Source organism: Natrix helvetica, assembly GCF_964273705.1.
Source record: "Natrix helvetica genome assembly, chromosome: 2".
Taxonomy (NCBI): Eukaryota; Metazoa; Chordata; class Lepidosauria; order Squamata; family Natricidae; genus Natrix; species Natrix helvetica.
This window is the reverse complement of record NC_138552.1, coordinates 255,918,715-255,937,889: the sequence shown is the minus strand read 5'-3', so window position 1 is coordinate 255,937,889 and position 19,175 is coordinate 255,918,715. Positions and strand designations below refer to the sequence as shown.

The 19,175-nt window shown below is 37.1% G+C and overlaps 1 protein-coding gene across 1 annotated transcript in view; it reads left to right on the top strand.

Annotated features, from left to right (window-relative positions):
- Positions 1-1,222: 1,222 nt before the first annotated feature.
- KCNK12 (potassium two pore domain channel subfamily K member 12) overlaps positions 1,223-19,175 on the top strand; it is a gene marked incomplete at both ends in the record, with an annotated part of 39,243 nt that continues 21,290 nt past the window's right edge. Inside the window, one exon of the mRNA XM_081945559.1 lies at positions 1,223-1,565. Coding sequence (XP_081801685.1) covers positions 1,223-1,565 — 343 coding nt within the window. The remainder of the gene's footprint in view (positions 1,566-19,175) is intronic.

Sequence of the window (19,175 nt, the reverse complement as noted above, 5' to 3'; positions counted from 1 at the left end):
CTATGCTGGGCGGGCTGCCGGGGAGTGGGGGGGGGGAGATATCTGTCTTGATGAATTAGAGAAGCTGGTCCGTTTCGCCTCCTCATCTTAACCTGCTTTCTGCTATCTTCATGCTAAACTGCATATCCAGTAGTGGTTGAATATGGAAGGACACTGTTTCCCCATTTTAATTCAGATTTACGAGGGACAGGAATAACTTTACTGGGGAGGGAAGAAGTAATATGCAGCACAAACAAATGCAGTCTTGAATATCCCAAACTTCCAAATCTGGAATTGAACAAATATCAATTGGAAGTGGTTAGAAAGAGAGAAAGGGGGTTTATTCAGTGGAGATCTAAATGAAGTTACATGGGTGTTGTCTCGTTGATTCAGGTTTTCCTCAATCATGAAGCTGATTAATACTCATCTAGTTGAAACATACAGAAAAAATGGGAAAAGCTGGTTGGATAAAGCTTTACTTAAGTTGATTTATCCAACCAGCTTTTTCCATTTTCTGTGTGTTTGTCAAGTGGTGGCATTTGAGTAAATGCTGAGCATTTGCTCTCCTTTATAAAATGTGTTGAATGCAGCTGTCGTTTGTAGAGTTCCAAGTGTATTCAATATATGAGAATGCTACCTGCATAGAGTTTAAAGGACTCAGAAAAGAAGAGCCATGCTGGTGATGCATAACGGAAGGAGATTCATTGCAAAGTCTGAGGCAAGCATGAAAAGGAAATGATGGGAGGTGAAATGAACATTTGGCATCCTTTAGGAGGAGGACTATCCTCGATTCTATTGGCCCTCTGTATCATACATCAGAAATACTAATTTTAACTGGTTTATTTCTTCTCTCAACTAGACTTGGACATTTTTGATCGGGATAAAGGCTAGACTACAAAGAACATGGCCAAGTGCAACTATCTGAGGTGGAAGAAAAAACCCATTCCTTACAAGGCACAGCCAATGCTTGGAAGTGGGCTTCAGGGGCAACAGAATTCTCGAAATAGTTCTATGAAAATTGATATGCCTAGGCTGATGTGGGAGAGTTCAGTGGAAATCAAGTTAATGGAAGCCTACATTGACATAAGCATGACAAGCCAATACTCATGACTCAGAAGGGAAACCCTTCAAAATAAGGATCTTTTCCCCTCTACTGGATGCTTTAATTGGATAATATCTCCATGCCAGTCCCCCCAATGAGGTGTTGGTCATTTTCCATCACCTCTGTGGTGCTGAAATTTGGATGATGTCTATCAGGAGACTTAAAGGCTGCTGCTGCATGTCACATTTCAATGAGGACAATGGTAGGTTTGTCCTTTTAGCAGTACTCATTGGGGCATACCTGACTGTTGGAGCTACCATCTTCTCAGCCATTGAGAGCCCATCTGAAGCAGAAGCACAGCATCGTTGGAACTGGACCCTTCACAACTTTAGCCAGATCTTCAACATTAGTCTCCCTGAGCTGAAGGCCTTCTTAAGAAGCTATGAGGCAGCCATGGCTGCAGGTATTAGGGTAGATGCCCTTCGACCAAGATGGGATTTCACAGGAGCTTTCTATTTTGTGGGCACAGTGGTTTCAACAATAGGTAAGTCTTCCTTCCTTCCTTCCTTCCTTCCTCCCTCCCTCCCTCCCTCCCTCCCTCCCTTCCTTAATTCTCTTTCAAATACCGAAGATAGCCTTTCACAATTTGATATTCTCCAGAAAGTGTGAGAAAGTGTTGGGCTAAAATCAGGGAGACCCAGTTTCAAGTTCACTCTTGGTCATGGAACTTATTGGCCAAATTTAGTCCAGTCACTGGGTTGCTGAAGAAAGTGGAGGAGAAAATACTATGTATGCTGCCTTCAACTCGTTTAGCAAAGGGCAGGTTATAAATCCAACAAATAAATGAAAGTATTGTCCATGCAGACTAAGAATTTTATTGATCTGGACATATCCTCTTATTTAAAACTGACCATTTCACATTTTATTTTAGAATAATAATTGTGTAGCTCAAGAGTCATAACCAACTAAACAACCACTGTTCTCTATCATTTCTCTTCCAGCCATTTTTAAATGAAAGATTGAAGGAATTTATTTCTCAGGTACATTTTAAAATACAAATCTATAAGTATTCATAATTAAATACCACTAATTCAAGGGATTTACCTCAAAGTCAATGGAAATCAATTACAGTAAAACAAGATCTTCATATGCAGTATATTTAGAAGTAAACAGAAAGTTTTCCTAAGCTAGTTTTCTCCAAATGCATTAACTCATCAGGAATCAACATCATTGGCTGGAAATTCAAGAAATCGCTCCTCAACTTTAGGCTAGGAATCAATGACAAAATATAATTTTAATTTTGCTAAAAAGAGAAATGCTTATTATGCTTTAAAGCTAAAGTGTCAAATTCATGTTTTTCTACGTATTCAAAATCACAAGGAACAGCTATCCTATATTATTAAGTATGCCAATGCAACAGTTTTCCTGAAAAGGGCATTTTCAGATATAAGGTTAAAAGCAGTATGCAAATCAGCCTTTAAAACAAATATTTTTTTAATTAATGCACAAATATATCATTTTTTTATTATGTCCTAGGCCAATTAACATCACACTAGTGTTGTATGAGAGCTGAAATGCACTTTTTGATGACATGCAAAAATGGTGTCTAAGAAAACAATACAGTCAAAATATAAAGGAAGGGTCTACATGGGAAGGAGAAAAGGATTTCTTTTTTGGCTCGCAGAAAGATTATAAGTTAATATATTAGTGATATTTATTGGTGGCTTTAATTATCTTTCCATAAAGAAACAAGATTTGAGTAACACACCCTGTACATGTTCCTTTCAAAACTCCAAACAAACATAAACAGCTGGTATACTTTAATGAAGTAGAATGGGTGAAGTTCATAAGTGATGTTGTTTCTTTTTCTAGAAAGCTTTCTTAAGTTGCTATAGCAACTGAAGTTTGGAAAGTGATCTGAAAGTCAGGATGCCTTCATAAACAGAGCTGGTCTCACCATCATGGGCAGTTAATTGTGTTTTATTGTTCCAAATAGCTAAGCTAATATTATTTATTATTCCCATAACAATTTGGCTTCATAAGACAAGGCCTATTCTTTTTTTTATTAATAATAAAGTCAACACTGTGTATATAAACACAGGAAATTGAGCTTCTGTTCTGCTTATGATTGGTCCTTCATTAAAACATGTTTAAATAAGATGATTGATTAAAAATAAGAAGAGGCAAAATAAGAACATATTTCTTGCAGATTAAGACTCAACCTGATTAGTAATGGATATGGCCCAGTTAATTCTACATTATTGTTGGTCTGCACTCTATAACCTAATTTAGTAGAGTGAGTGGGATAAAATGTCCAGTTCCTGTTTCCTGCATCCCTAATTTTGTGTCTGTTACCAATTTGATGTTCCTAAAATAGTTCTCTATTTTATGATGACAAATTTAAAATCAGACTAACTAACATCTATAGATTATTTCAAAATTCCTTCAGAATGAAATTTTATTCAGTACCAATAAAGTATTACAGAGTTTGGATTTTCTTTTCCCTCATCACCACTTCCCATCTAATGATAGGGAGTGTGACATTTAACCCTGGAAAGGAAAGTAGAATTAAACATTCTGTGGGTGCCCCGAAATTTGATTTATTTATTTATTTATTTATTATTAGCGTTTATATACCGCCCCCTCTCCCGAAAGGGACTCGGGGCGGTGTACAGTCCGTATTAAAATACAACAGATTAAAACATAGAAATAACTATATAAATACATATATAAGAGGAGGATAAAATATGTTCAAACTGTACAGCTAATAAATAAATCAATACAAAAGTTTAAAATATCAGGTTAAATTTAAAACACTATCCCTCTAAAAACCAGTAAGAATGTGTATGCCAGGAGGTAGACGTTAAAATTATGCCAAACCAGCCAGTCGGAACAGGTGTGTCTTCAGTTTCTGTCGGAAGGAGCGGAGGTCAGTAATGGTTCTAATATCGGGGGGGAGGTCATTCCAGAGGGTTGGGCCCATCACAGAGAAGGCCCTACTCCTCGGTGTCGCCCGTTGGCATTGCCTCGTGGACGGCACCAGGAGAAGGCCCTCCCCGTGAGAGCGGATTGGCCGCAGGGATGTATGTGGGAGGATGCGATCCCGCAGGTAACTAGGCCCTATGCCATGGAACGCTTTAAAGATGGTGATCAGAACCTTGAAACGCACCCGAAAGACCACAGGCAGCCAATGCAGCTCGCGCAGGAGAGGTGTTACGTGGGAGTACCTAGTACTCCCCATGACTACCCGCGCGGCTGCGTTCTGGACTAGCTGCAGTCTTCGGGCGCGTCCCAAGGGAAGCCCCATGTAGAGAGCGTTACAGTAGTCCAGGCGAGACGTCAAAAGTGCATGAGTGACTGTGCGTAGGGCATCACGGTCCAGAAGGGGGCGCAATTGGCGCACCAGGCGAACCTGGTGGAACGCCCCCCTTGCCACGGCTGCCACATGATCATCCATTGACAGCCGGGCGTCTAGGAGGACGCCCAAATTGCACGCCCGTTCCACAGGGGGCAATTGTTCGCCCCCTATGGCCAGTGATGGAATCAGCTGGCTGAACCGAGGCGCCAGTAGCCACAGCCACTCAGTCTTGGAGGGGTTGAGTTTGAGTCTGTTGTCCCCCATAATTGACTAATTATGTACAGTACATTAAATTAATGTCAACTTTTAGTGAACTTTTCTTTCTCCAGGACAGCCTGTCCCCAATCTGTCCTTCAGATCTTCCAACAGTGCACCCATCACTGCTGTAATTGAGGCCATTCACTTTGCTGCTTGTCATTCTCTTCTCTTTCCTTTTACCTTTCCAAGCTTTGCCCTGAGAGACAGGTGATGCTAAAAGTGTTGCATAAATGATACTTTGCTGAGGGGGGCCTTCTACCTTCTAGACAGAAGTGGCCAACTTTGTGTTATATTACCAATCACATAGTGATGTACCGGTAGATTCAAATTTACCTTCTGCCTATCCCTGTCCTAGCTACTTACTTACTGTATCTACAAAGAAAATATTAGCAGATATGGCTGACTTTGTCACATACAGCTAACAATCTATTAAACAATGTTCTTTATTTTTTTCATAAGGAATACCACTGTATGAACTAGCATTATTGGTCACAATCTACTAGACATTCTCCCATGCCTAGCTCCCATAATTGTAATATAATTGAGTTTTTTATGTCAATGCATTCTCCTTCACAATTAAAATAATAAGACAGTGCTATTCTATAAAATGTAGAGATTGGGAAATAAATATTAGTGTTGAAACTTGCTTTTCCTGTCAACACTTCCCCTGGCCACACTTCTTATCTCTAACTTCTACTTTGTAGTACATATAGAGGAGGATATTGCAGGAAATCCACCTAAATATATAAATATTGTGCTTACAGCATTAAAAGCACATAGGGTCGCCTCTGGCAAGATGGGCAGCATAAAAGTTTAATAAATAAATTAAATCATAACAACAATTACTTCAGGGTGACATTAGAATATGTGTTGATCAACAGGAGTTTAGCAACTGATTGTTACCAGCAGCCTCTATCTTTACAAGACTAGATTGTTTTTTTAAAACTTCTCACTGTATTCCCCACCACTTTTCAGGGCATCTGCAAGGAGGATAAAAAAAATGTCAAGATGGTTGGCACAACTGCACACTCAAAGCCTTTCTCTTTTTATGCAGGTTACCTACAAAGAAATAAGGTTTTAATTGCAAAAATCTGCCACCTAGACTTTTTTTAAAAGCCTTACACCCAGAGCACTTTCCTCGTAACAATTAAATGGAAAAAAAGGATGTTTTTTTTAATGTGTCCCTTGGTCTCATTTAAGAGAATGCATCTTTTAATTTTTCCCTAACACCCACAGGATTGTGAAGTGGATGATAGATCACTTCTGAAACTGAGGTGGGAGTGAGCATATTGGGTTAAGGCCAAGGATAAATGTATTTAAATCTCATGTCAAAAATCAATTTCAGTAGGTGACCTAGGACCAGTCATCATTACTCATAATAATCTATAATAGGTGGTAAAGAGTACCTTTTGTACTACTCTGAGTTGCTAGGAAAATGATTACAATAAAATGAAAACAATTGTTGGATCCAGCTCTAAAGCCTTCCTCACTTTTGTAACCAGGTATTGGCAAATCATTTTTCTGCATTTTTACACTAGTGAACTTTTTTTAACACCACTTTTGCAACAGGGACTCTCCCCCTCCCTATTTATACATTTCTTTTTCTCTTTTACTTCTTCTAGACCCTTTTCTTCTCTTTTTCACAGCAACCAGCACTACCAGATCCCGATTTAATAGTATACACTATCTTCTTCCTGAGAAATCCTGAGAACTGTAGTGCTGGGAAAGACACTAAAAACCCTGCAAAAATCTGAACTAAGTTACAAATCCTTGGTGTAGATGAATGAAAAGGAACAGCTTCTTCAGCTTTAATTGGGTTCAGTCTTTCACACCATCCAGTGAAAAGAAGGATTAAGTGAACAGATAAAAGTGACAGCAATTCTAACAAGAAGCAGCCATCTTTGGTACCCTTATTTTTCCTCTATTATTTCTGTTCTATCCTTCTCTTTCTTCTCACCCAATGAGAAAAGGAAAAGAAAGAGGCTACTAGTTCCTTCCCCCCCACACCTACATGCATACACTAAATTTAAATTTACTATAGTCACCACTCCCATAGACTCTGGGCTGTTAACAAATACCAAACCGATAAATGCAATTAAAAACATACAATACCACAAGCACCCTGGACTAAAACAATCATAACAATAACAAATCAAACCAAACTAGGGAGCCACAAACACATTGATGCCAGGCCTGAAGCTAAAGCCAGATCTTTAGTGCTTTTTAGAATTCCAAGAGAAAAGAGCCATCTATATAGAATAGAATAGAATATTTATTTCTAAGCCGCACCCTCTCCCGAAGGACTCGGGGCGGCGTACAATAAAACAAATAAAATACAAAATACAAATACAAATCTGGACAGGACATACATATAACAAGGACGAATATAAGACGTATACAAGGAGGAGGTAGGCTGATAGCTAAAAAACAATTAAAAAGTCACAATATTTAAAAACCCCAATAAATAAATTCAATTGAATTACACTAATAAAAACCCGTCATATCTCTAGAGGGATGCTGTTCCAGAGAGCAGTAGCCGTGACAGAGAAGTGGTCTCTATCTCTGGTCCCACAGCCTTCACTAGAAGGGATATGGAACATACAAACAGCCACACAAGAAATAGATACAGAGACACAGAGAAGACACAAGCTTCTTGGTTTTGGCATCCACATGGTGGAATTCCTTTGAATTTTCAAAATTGAGAGCAAAAATACTTCCCATTGTTTTGTCACAGAAAACTAAACATAAATTAATCACAAAACTTGTTAGTAAATGGTTTCCTCCCTTATAATAATAATAAATAATAATAAATTTTATTTGATTAGCCGCAACCCTCTCCCGAAGGACTCGGGGCGGCGTACAATCAAAAGGATAAAATACACATAGGACTCACATACATACGAAAAAACAAGGACAATTACATTTGTGCATGAAGGAGGGTAGACTTGTAAGTTATGTCCTTCTTTCGTAACACTTAATCTTTAAAAAGTGTTCTGGAGAGCTGGAAAGTTTGCATCCAAACTTTGATGGCATTGTAGTCAGTCCTAAAAGTCTATTGCCCAATAATGGATTTTTAATTCTGTTTTTCTCTCTCTCTCATGGGCCAATATAGTTATATCTGCCAAAGGAGAAAAAGGTGTACTGCCTTATTGTTATCTGCTTCTATTGAATTTTTTTCTGCAATTAATATTCTTTTAATTGACATATCATTTCATTTAAAATTATTCTTAGTTTATAATAATATAAAGTGAGTTTAATTTATGTACTTTTGAACATTACACTTGGGTGGGAGATGCTATGTATACTCTTTGTTATAGAAAGATAGGGTCTATATATTTTAATACTTAAAAATCCACTCACTAATGTCTAGATGTCATGTAGTGAATATCATAATTTCCCCATGCAAAATTAGTGTGTGAATGAGATTCCAAAGCTTCCCTTCCTTCTGTTTTTTTAAAATTAATATTATTGTAATATGCATAGCTTAAATGTCTAGCATTTCTACTTAAAATTCTACACTCTTTCCTGTGATGTGCTTAACAATAACTGTCATAAATCTGGAAAATACTTCTGACCCAAAAGGCAATGATAGGATCCTATAATTTATTTAGAAATATAAATAACCCAAACAGAAGGCATAAAGAAACAAATTCAACTGTATAATTGTGTGAAGTCTATTACTGCTTGTATTGCTATTCAGTGGATTTTTTCAAAATGTCAATTTTTGATAAAAACAACAACAACAACTGAATGAATCCCTCAACCCACCCTTCATACTTCGGCATCATGCATCAGTTTTTGTAAATTAATATTTCCTGGAATATGCACCACTAAAACTAAAAGGCACTTTTGAAGCTCCCAAATGATTTGCTCATTCAATGCAACAATGGTTGCACATTAACTGAAGTATGCTACTACTAATAGCTATTCAAAGGAAGTAGACAATTCAGCTGAATGGTGAATTTGGCAGCATAAAGCAACTTGGAGGATAGGCAAAGGAACATTAAAAGAAGGTGAATAATTGGCCATTAGGTATGACACCATTGCATTTTTATATTGTTCTACGTTTCCCATTTCCCTAATGGAGCAAAATCAGTAAATGTCAAAAAGGATCAGCTTCATCTTTTCTAATAACTAGTCTCTGGATTTTCCACTTCCTCCTTTTTTTTAAACTCCAGTACAGGGCCCTCCAACCTTGGCAACTTTAAGACTTGTGGACTTCAACTTCTAGAGTTCTCAGAGTTCAAGTCCACAAGGTTTAAAGTTGTCAAAGTTGGAGAGCCCTGCTCCAGTACATTAAGGAGGAATCCATTTTAGTTTCTTTTCCATGCTTTCTTTACTTCCCAGGCTTAAAGCTTGTTTTTGCAACTACTATTCCTGCCTTGTTTAGGTCATCTCTTTGGCAGAAGTGATGTCTCTGAACAATGATATGGAATAATCATCTATTGCAAAACTCCAAGGATTCTAACTAAAACTAGACATTTTGATTCTGTCTTGTGAATTCTTTCTCTCCATTCGCGGGCCCAATTCAAAATCCTGGCTTGAGCCAATAAAGCTTCATATGATGTGGGTTCTCACAATAATAGAGGACCCCATGATAAGATTGTCCCTAAGTGGCCTCTCTCTATCAACCCATTTCAGGAGAGCCCTCAGTTTACTGAAGAGCTCTGGGAGATGTAGCAGCAGAAGAGACAGTGGTAGAGAATTGGTATTGGTAAAGAAAGAGCAGAAGTCAACTTAATTGACCATGGAGATCTTCTATCTGAGCTTTCACTGTGGCAATAAGATTGGCAAAGCTTTCTTGTTTGCCCTTTTTGTAACAGTAGACTATGCCACCACTACAGTATTTACTATAACTTTTACTTGCTGAGGCACAAGAAGATCATAAGAGCCACAATGGCGCAGTGGATAGTGTGCAGTACTGCAGGCTACTTCTGCTGATCACCGGCTGCCAGTTTGGCAGATCGAATCTCACCAGGCTCAGGGTTGACTCAGCCTTCCATCCTTCCGAGGTTGGTAAAATGAGGACCCAGATTGTTGGGGGCAACATGCTGACTCTGTAAACTGCTTAGAAAGGGCTGTAAAGCACTGCAAAGAGATATATAAGTTTAAGTGCTATGCTATTCTGAGAACCACTGTGGAATAGGTATACTGACAAAATTGCTTAACTGAGCTTAGGTTTGGAGTCTGTGTGGAAGAGATCTGAGAAGGAGACAGCATCTTCCAAAGTTATATGAGATTTAACTCAGCTTCTTAATTCTGAGGAAGAGGTTAGGGTGATTGATGAAATGAGCTTCCTCACTAGTGAGCTTGGTCAAAGTGACTCTTTCAGGAAGGGAATAGTCATAAAGGTGGTCAAACTCTAGGAAGAGCAGAGCTGACTTGAAGGAGGTAATAGTGACCCAACTCATAAAGATGTTCTCCTTGTATGTATCTTCCCATATTAAGAAAAGCGATATGACTTGTAGCCTTCCCTTTATACGGAAGAGTTTCAGACTTGTAGGTAGCCTTGGATATCATTGATCCTGGCATCCTTCTGGAATGTCTGCATGTTTGGGAGTTGAAAGTACTGTTCTACAGTGGTTTGCTCTTTCCTAGGCAGCTAGTTTTTGTTCACTTGTTTTAGTTTTTGCATTCATACTAAATTTTATTCAATATATATGCCTATTCAGGGGTCAGAGACTACTGCCGGTTTGCTCAGGGATGCACCCCATGTGTGCGTACTTCACACGTTTATACACACTTGATGCACACTTGATGCACGCTTGATGTGCACTGTGCATGCATATGCAGTACACTAAAATTGCTCTGCGCATGTTCAGAAGCAAAAAACAAGATGAGAAAGCGGGAGAACTGGTTCGAGGGTGTGGCAGGCCTGGGTCGCTGCTGGTCCCAGTGACCCAACCTGCCAGGCTACTACCAGTTCAGTTGAATTGGTCCGAACCAGTAGGAACCCACCATTCTGTCTATTAATTTCTAAATTCTATTAGAATGGATTTTATTGTGATTTTGTAATGCCTATTACTCACATTATAAATAGACCTTTGTAACAGTGAAATCTGTTTTATGAGGAACTTTAGGAACAAAACAAATAATGGATTAGCCAGTATCACCAAAGACCATTAAAAAGGCACTTTTGCTAATGAAGCTCAAAAAAAGGTCTATTTTACATATCTAAAGAATAATATTGTTAGAAAGTAATCAAAATCTTTAAGGAATCCTACCAGATATTTTTACTAGCTAAAATATTATCATCAAATTGAGACAATGATGAGCCGTTTCAAAATTATGTTTTGACAATCCTGGGAGAGAGAGAGAAAGGGAGAGGGAGGTGAAGAAGAGGACTCTCGGCTGTTCTATTGTTTTGTGAGCTCCTGCAAGTGTTTTTACCGATCAAGAGGAAGTTCATCTCTCAGATGCAAAACATGTTGATGACTATGATTTTGCTTATTAATATTATATTGTTATAATATTCTTAACACTGCATAATTCATTTCTGTTTTTCAGCTAGATACATTTATAGCCCAGGGATACACTCTGTACGTTAATTCCAGCTAAAATAAGATAATTTATAGTACTATATAACTTATAGCTCTACAAAAACTACCACAATGTGTGTTGCTTTTATACCAATACACATTGCACCAAACCCTCAAAATAGTGGAGAAAATGTCATATTGAGAATTTAATGCAAATCATTATATTGACAAAGAAAAAGCAGTCTTGGATTATATTATATATTTAACCTAGGATGTTTTGTGGGGGAAGGGAGGAGTCTCTAATGGTGTATCTGATTAAATGTATGGAAGAACCGAAATGGTCGGACCTGGTTTGTGAAGTCCCTTCACAAGGGTTCTGCGAGATGCCTTTGTGCCATCTTGTTGGTAAGGCCAGCCAGTCTTCCTTACTTGGTGCCAGTGAAATGCTGATTGAAGCTATGGGCACTTCTTGTTTCCTTTTAAATGCTTCTCAGCATACTGGTGTCTACTGTCCAGAAACACTGTGAGAAAATGGAAAAGGAAAGATAGAGAAAAAGAGAAAGAGATGTTAATGACATTATATCACCCTGATCCAGAGGTGGGTTCCTACTGGTTCAGATGGGTTTGACCAAACCGATAGTGGTTTGCCAGCCTGGGTCCTGCGAACCAACAGCAACCCAGGCCTGCCATGCCTCCAAACCAGTTCCCCAGTTGGCGCAGCATGTTTTTTTCCCATTTTTAATGTTCTGTGCAGACCTATTTATGGGGAACTGCATGCATGTGCATGCACCAAACTGTCAGTATGCTAGCAGCAACCCACCCCTGCCCTGATCCTAGTATTTATCTGATCAAAGTGACTAGTAATAGAAGACCTCCAATGTCCCTTCCAACTCTGCTATTGTATTGTATTGTATTGTAATATTGGGCCTAACAAGGTCAAAAGCAGATCATGCCAGACTAATCTTATTGCATTCTTTGACAAAGTGACAAAATTAGTGGACCAGAGGAATGCCGTTGATATAGTTTACTTGGACTTCAGTAAGGCTTTTGATAAGGTAGATCATAACCTACTACTAGATAAAGTAGAAAAATGTGAGTTGGACAGCATCACCACCAGATGGATTCGTAACTGGCTGACCAACCGCACTCAACGTGTAGTCCTCAATGGAACTGCACCTACATGAAGGGAGGTATGCAGTGGAGTACTCCAAGGCTCTGTTTTGGGCCCAGTACTCTTCAACATCTTCATGAATATTTTGGATGAGGGAATAAATGGGAAACTCATCAAATTTGCAGATGACACCAAGCTGGCAGGAATAGCCAGCACTGCAGAAGATAGGCTAAAGATACAGAAGGATCTTGACAAACTTGAACATTGGGCACTATCTAACAAAATGAAATTTAGTGGTGAAAAGAGTAAGGTTCTACATTTAGGAAACAAAAACGAAATGCACAGGTACAGTATAGGTGGTACCTTGCTCAACAGTAGTAACTGTGAAAGGGATCTTGGAGTCCTAGTGGACAACCATTTAAATATGAGCCAGCAGTGTGCAGCAGCTGCCAAAAAAGCCAACACAGTTCTAGGCTGCATCAACAGAGGGATAGAATCAAGATCACGTGAAGTGTTAATACCACTTTATAATGCCTTGGTAAGGCCACACTTGGAATACTGCATTCAGTTTTGGTCGCCACAATGTAGAAAAGATGTGGAGACTCTAGAAAGAGTGCAGAGAAGAGCAACAAAGATGATTAGGGGACTGGAGACTAAAACATATGAACAACGGTTGCAGGAACTGGGTATGTCTAGTTTAATAGAAAGAAGGACTAGGGGAGACATGATAGTAGTGTTCCAATATCTCAGGGGTTGCCACAAAGAAGAGGGAGTCAAGCTATTCTTCAAGGCACCTGAGGACAGAATAAGAAGCAATGGGTGGAAACTAATCAAGGAGAGAAGCAACTTAGAACTGAGGAGAAATTTCCTGACAGTTAGAACAATTAATCAGTGGAACAGCTTGCCTCCAGAAGTTGTGAATGCCCCAACACTGGAAGTCTTTAAGAAGATGTTGGATAGCCATTTGTCTGGAACGGTATAGGGTTTCCTGCCTAGGCAGGGGGTTGGACTAGAAGACCTCCAAGGTCCCTTCCAACTCTACTATTGTATTGTATTGTAATTCATACAGACATAAACTAGAAGGTTATGCAATTATCCTTGATCTTTGTATATTAAGGACTAGCTTAGGCACAACATGGTAGAAGTGCAGTGTCAGATAGAAGTTTAATGGGTGACAAAGAAAACCAAGCAATGCATCAAGAGATTTACAGTGAAGGAATCTTGGAACCAGAACTAATATCCTTGTCAGAGCTGTGGGAATGAGAATAAGATACACAAACATATTATACAGTGCTACTATTTCGTCTTTTCTGTCTTTTTTTCTAAGCTGGAAAACCTTGAAAGTTGAAACTTTGTTTTGTAGAGGAGTGGCTCCAACCCCTTCATTGCTTGGCTTTCCATTTCACAGCTGACTTTGCCATCATTTGCCCCCCTAAGTCAACAGAACCTTGCTAGATAAATATACATACAACTGCAATACAAAACTAGTAGGTGAAGTATTTTTATTTTAATTGAGGAGTTGATTCCTGATAGGGTTTTTACCCTACCTTGATAGAAATGCAAGCTGCAATGTTATAAGTTCTCATGAAAAAATAAAATACAGCATGCCAATTATTCATAAATAATGCTCCCTAATGAGAAATAGCAGTTATTCAGATGTAAATATTCACAATCCTTGTTCACAGTTCAAGAAAGAGGTAATAATGTGTGGCCTATAAATCTCAAAATCTCCTTTGTGCTAAAGAAAATGTAATAGGCAACCCCATCTTTTGGAAAAGTTTGCTCACCGTAGCTTTCTTGGGGATTTAATTAAAATGTGGGAAGCCAGGCAGGCAAAAGGCCAAAGTGTGGACTAATTAGAAGGAAAGGCGTGAATTCATATGCAGTGGTACCTCGGTACTCAACTGCTTTGAAACTCATCATTTTGACAAGAAAATTTTGCCCTGATACTTGTTGTTTGTTTGATACTCAATGAGCAAGCTAGAACTTGTCAGTTTCAGTTATCTTCTGACTCGTTACCCTTTCCAGTCATAACAAAGTATGACACTCTTGCCTTCTGTACATCCCTTGAAATCTTATCTTAACTTCTGTGTTATTTTGTGTGTTTTTGCACTTTTTTTCTCTCATCAGTACAGATAAAATGAAATTTTTATTTAATTTAATCTAAGTATTTTATTAATTTTAGGTTCATTTCTCATGTAAAATAATGATACACAACCTATCTTTTAACATAAAATGTGCATTGTTTTTGGTTTGTGAATTAAATTTATTTACTGTACATTATTCCTTATGGGAAAAATGTGTTTGGTACTCATCATTTTTTGTAATCATTGCACCCCCTGGAACCAATTAATAATGAGTATGGAGGGACCACTGTATATATTTTGGCCTCCTCATATTTAAATAAAGGTTAGTACAATTCAATATACGTATGAAAATGCACTAAAATGGTCTTCTTTGAATTAATTTCTGGAGGAAATTCCCTTTCATCCAACCCAATAAAAACAGAGCAAGAAAATTTCTCTGACTGGCATGAATTTACCAACAAAGCCATAATTTGATTTTTACAAGCTGGAATAATAGGAGTAAGAAGACTTATTCTTCCCTGCCTTGCAACTTTGCAGATGTCCCTTAAATCAATTTAATCTTCTATAGCATGGTCCCTCCAGATCTGTTGAATGCTAATTCATAGTTCCCACTTAACATGGCCAACAATCATACCACTCCAGAATTCTGAAAAGTTGATAAATTGTTTCCTTGAATATGGATTACAAATGTTTAATCTGGCATATAAATGGAGCAAATGTTCCTCAAAAAGAAAAAAAATCATCATTAAGAAAAATTGAAGCATGATGTAATTTGTTTGCAAGAAGCACCAATAAGAAAAAGGGAAGTGAAGTATTTGACTTTGGAGACTTACTCTATATGTTAGATTTAGTATTTAAATGGCAGAATAGCCCAAAGCACACATTCTAGTAGAGAGAAGTTCCCTGAGGAGGGGCTCCATCACAAATCCAAAAGCTTGAAGACTAAACCTCTGATCCCATTAACCGACCCAGATTTTATCCTGCAACATTATCCTGGGATATGTACATTTGTCTTCATTAGTGACTAAATCTATAATTTGGTCATCATCATCAAGTTCCAAATGATAATAAAGGGGAGTTTTTAAAATTACCTTATCAACCAATTAACATTTTTATGAGGTTGATATTTGATGAAGATTGGGATAGAGTAGTCTTCCTGCAACTTGGTAGAATTTTAGAGAAGAAAATTAAATTCAACCAAGGCAATTATCAAAGACATTTTTTTAATCATTTGATGGCTAATCTGCCTTTGGTAGATATTTGGAGACAGAGGAATGGTACCTCCAAAGAATATACTTATTGCTTTTTTATCTTTAAATATATATGTAGTATACAGGTACCATTCCTCTGTCTCTGAGTATGAGAGGAGGAGGAGGAGGAGGAGGAACCCATCTAGACACATACTTTTTTGTGAATAGCTGTGGAACCTGAATCAAAAGACTCAGCGTCTAATTTGTATTTTGAAAATGAATTGTTTTGTATTAATGATGAGAGAAGCCTGCTCCACTTACATATCCTGAAAGCTTTCTTCCTGTCAGCCGATCAGTAAAAAGAGCTCCCATTGAAATGATTGCAAACATGACTTAAATCAAAATAGGTTTGACATGACCCCTTCCTAATTATTAATTCTCAGAAGCTGTTACAAATGGACATGTGTACTTCCATTCTTGATGTCATTATAATATGAGTAAGAGACAAATGACTAGCTTTGAATAGGAAGTACAAACGTCCAACCCAGTATCCATTGTCTGATAGTAACACAGAGTACAAGGAAAGAATCAGGTATATGGTGGGAGAGATAGGTAATCCCCACAACTCCTTTTCCTTATTTGTCTCAATTATTAGTGAGAAAGCCCATCTCAATCTACTCATTCTATACTATAAATGCATTTGCATAAATACACTTTATGATAACATGGAAACACATGTGATTTGTGAATTAATGTACCATTCCACTATAATAATAATAATAATAATAATAATAATAATAATAATAATAATAATAATAATAATAATAATAATAATAACAACAATCATACAATCACAATTATAATTATAATCATAAATAATAATTATTAATGGGGGGGGGACACTGGGATGCATAGCCAGCATCCTTATTTTTCTTGCCATCAAGATAACATAAATCCAAAGCAATATTGTTGCCTGTATAGTAGATGAATAATCTATCCCACATTTTAACTCTTGTTTCATCCTATTATTTTGGCAAATTGAACATGTAATTCTTAAAAGGCTCAGATACTGAAAAGTATCTCAACCAATCTTGTCTTGGTTCAGAAGCTTAGTTGAGTAGATTTAATGAGTATTTGGACAGATTAGTGTAGATAATCCTTGATTTACAACCACAATTGGGATCAGAATTTTTTTTTAATTTTTTATTTATTTACAAACATGCAAAATACACACACACAAAACTTAGACATACACCACATTTACACAATACAATGCAAACAGGAACTTCCTGTTCTTTCTAATAGCAATTACCAATCGATACCGTTCTCCTCATATTATTTCCCCTTCTAGTATATTTCAAATGCATTTCACCATTCTTAACCCTCTTATTTTACTCATCGGTCTGCTATATTGGCTGATTACCTCTAGTAAATTTAAACCTCTTGGGTGCATATATATGTGTTAATTCTCCTTAACTACTATTTTTGGGGTTTATTGGCTTCCTTCATTGATCCTTGTTTCTTTCCTCCATTCACCTATACCATTTATCCCATATCTGGTAGTATTCTGTTTCTTCTTTACCCTGGATTTCTTTTGTTAATTTATCCATTTCGGCACAACCTTTCTTATTATTTTATATTCACTTGGAATTTATTTGTTTTTCCATTTCTGAGCGAAGGCAATCCTCGCTGCTGTAATTATATGTAAAATTAAAAACTGGATTTCTTTTTTATATTTTGCAGTCATTATTCCTAGTAAAAAAACTTCGGATTTCCAACCTATTTTGACTCCTGTTATTGCCTCTAGACAATTTTTGATCCTTTTCCAAAAATTTTTAGCCTTCTCACAAGTCCACCATAAGTGGTAATATGTTCCGTGTATTGATTCACATTTCCAACATTTTGGGGAGGTATTTGCTGAGATTTTAGCTAACCTTGTTGGTGCCAGGTGCCATCTGTAAAACATTTTGTACTGGTTTTCCTTGTATGCAACTGATAGTGTCACTTTTAAGTTTGTTCCCCAAAATTTTTCCCATTTATCTAATTCAATATTATAGCCAAAGTTCTGTGCCCATTTTATCATTTGTTCTTTCATGATTTCTTCTTCCAATTTGTACTTCAGGAGAAATTTATATATTCTCCCTATCATCTTTCTATCTGACCTTTGAATTATTTTATCCAATTCATGTGGTTCCATTTCGATGCCATATAATTTAGTATCATTATTGTGTTTAGTTTTGATTTGCCAGTAGGTTAGCCAGTCAACTTTCATGTTTTGTTCTGCCAATTCTTCAATTGTTTTTAAATTTCCCTGTCCATTAATTAAGTCACTGTATCTTAGCATTTTATTCATATCTATAAAATTTGGATGGATCGTCCTTTCTGTTGGGGATAGCCAGTTCGGGATTTTCACATAGTGGATTTTTTAAATTTTGAGCCAGTTTTGCAATAACGCTTTTCTAATTAGATGTTTTTGAAAGTATGTGTGCGTTTTATTTTTATCATCCCATAGGAATGTATGCCAACCTGCTTGCAAATCATGGCCTTCTAAGGTCAGAATACTTTTATTCTTTTGCTCTATCCAATCCTTCACCCATATTTTTGTTACTGCTAACATGTATAGTTCCCAATTTGGTAATGCTAAACCTCCCCTCTCCTTGCTGTTTTGCATTGACTTTAGTTTGATCCTTGCTTTTCGTCCTTGCCAGATGAACCTAGCAGTTATTTTGTTTAATTCTTGAAAGAAAGTTTTACCCAGATTAATAGGTGCTTGATTAATAAGATTCTTGGTAAAATATTCATTTTAACTGTTTCCATTAGTGATAGCTGAATATTTTTCCAGCTTCCTAAATCAATCTTTATTTGTGTCACTAGTTTAGTATAATTATCGTCTTTAATTGTAGGACATTTTGCCAACACCCAGCTCCCCAAGTATTTCACTTTCTTAGTTATTTGCATTTTGCTTGCTAATTCCAGTTCCTCTTCTTGCTTTTTTGTCATATTCTTGGTTAACATTTTTGTTTTGCTTTTATTGATTTTTAATCATGCCACTTTGCCATATTCTTCTAATTTTTGAATTAATTTCAGACTGGATTCTAATGGATCCTCTAGAATAAATACTAAGTCATCGGCATAGGCTTGGGTCTTATATTCTTCATTTTTGAGTCTTAAACCTTTTATTCCCTGGTCCTTCCTAATTTTGTTTAATAATATTTCCAGAGTTAATATAAACAGCAAAGGAGAGAAGGAGCATCCCTGTCTAACTCCCTTTTTTACTTTGATCTTCTCTGTTAGTTCTCCGTTCATCAGAACTTTGGCTGTCTGACTGTTATAAAGTTTTTCTATCATTTTTGTAATTTTTTCTCCAAATTTCATCCTAATTGTGTTATTATAAATTTCCAAATTACATTGTCGAATGCTTTTTGTGCATCAAGGAAAACCAGTACCATTTGTTTTTCTGGATGCGCCTCATAATACTCTATTATGTCTAAGATGACTCTCATATTATTTTAAATGTGTCTGTGAGTTAAAAATCCATTTTGGTCTGGGTGTATTCGTTCATTTAAAACCTGTTTAATTCTTCCTGCCATAATTGCTGCAAATATTTTATAATCAGAATTCAGTAATGAAATTGGCCTGTAATTTTGCATTTTTTGTAGGTTGGCTTCTTC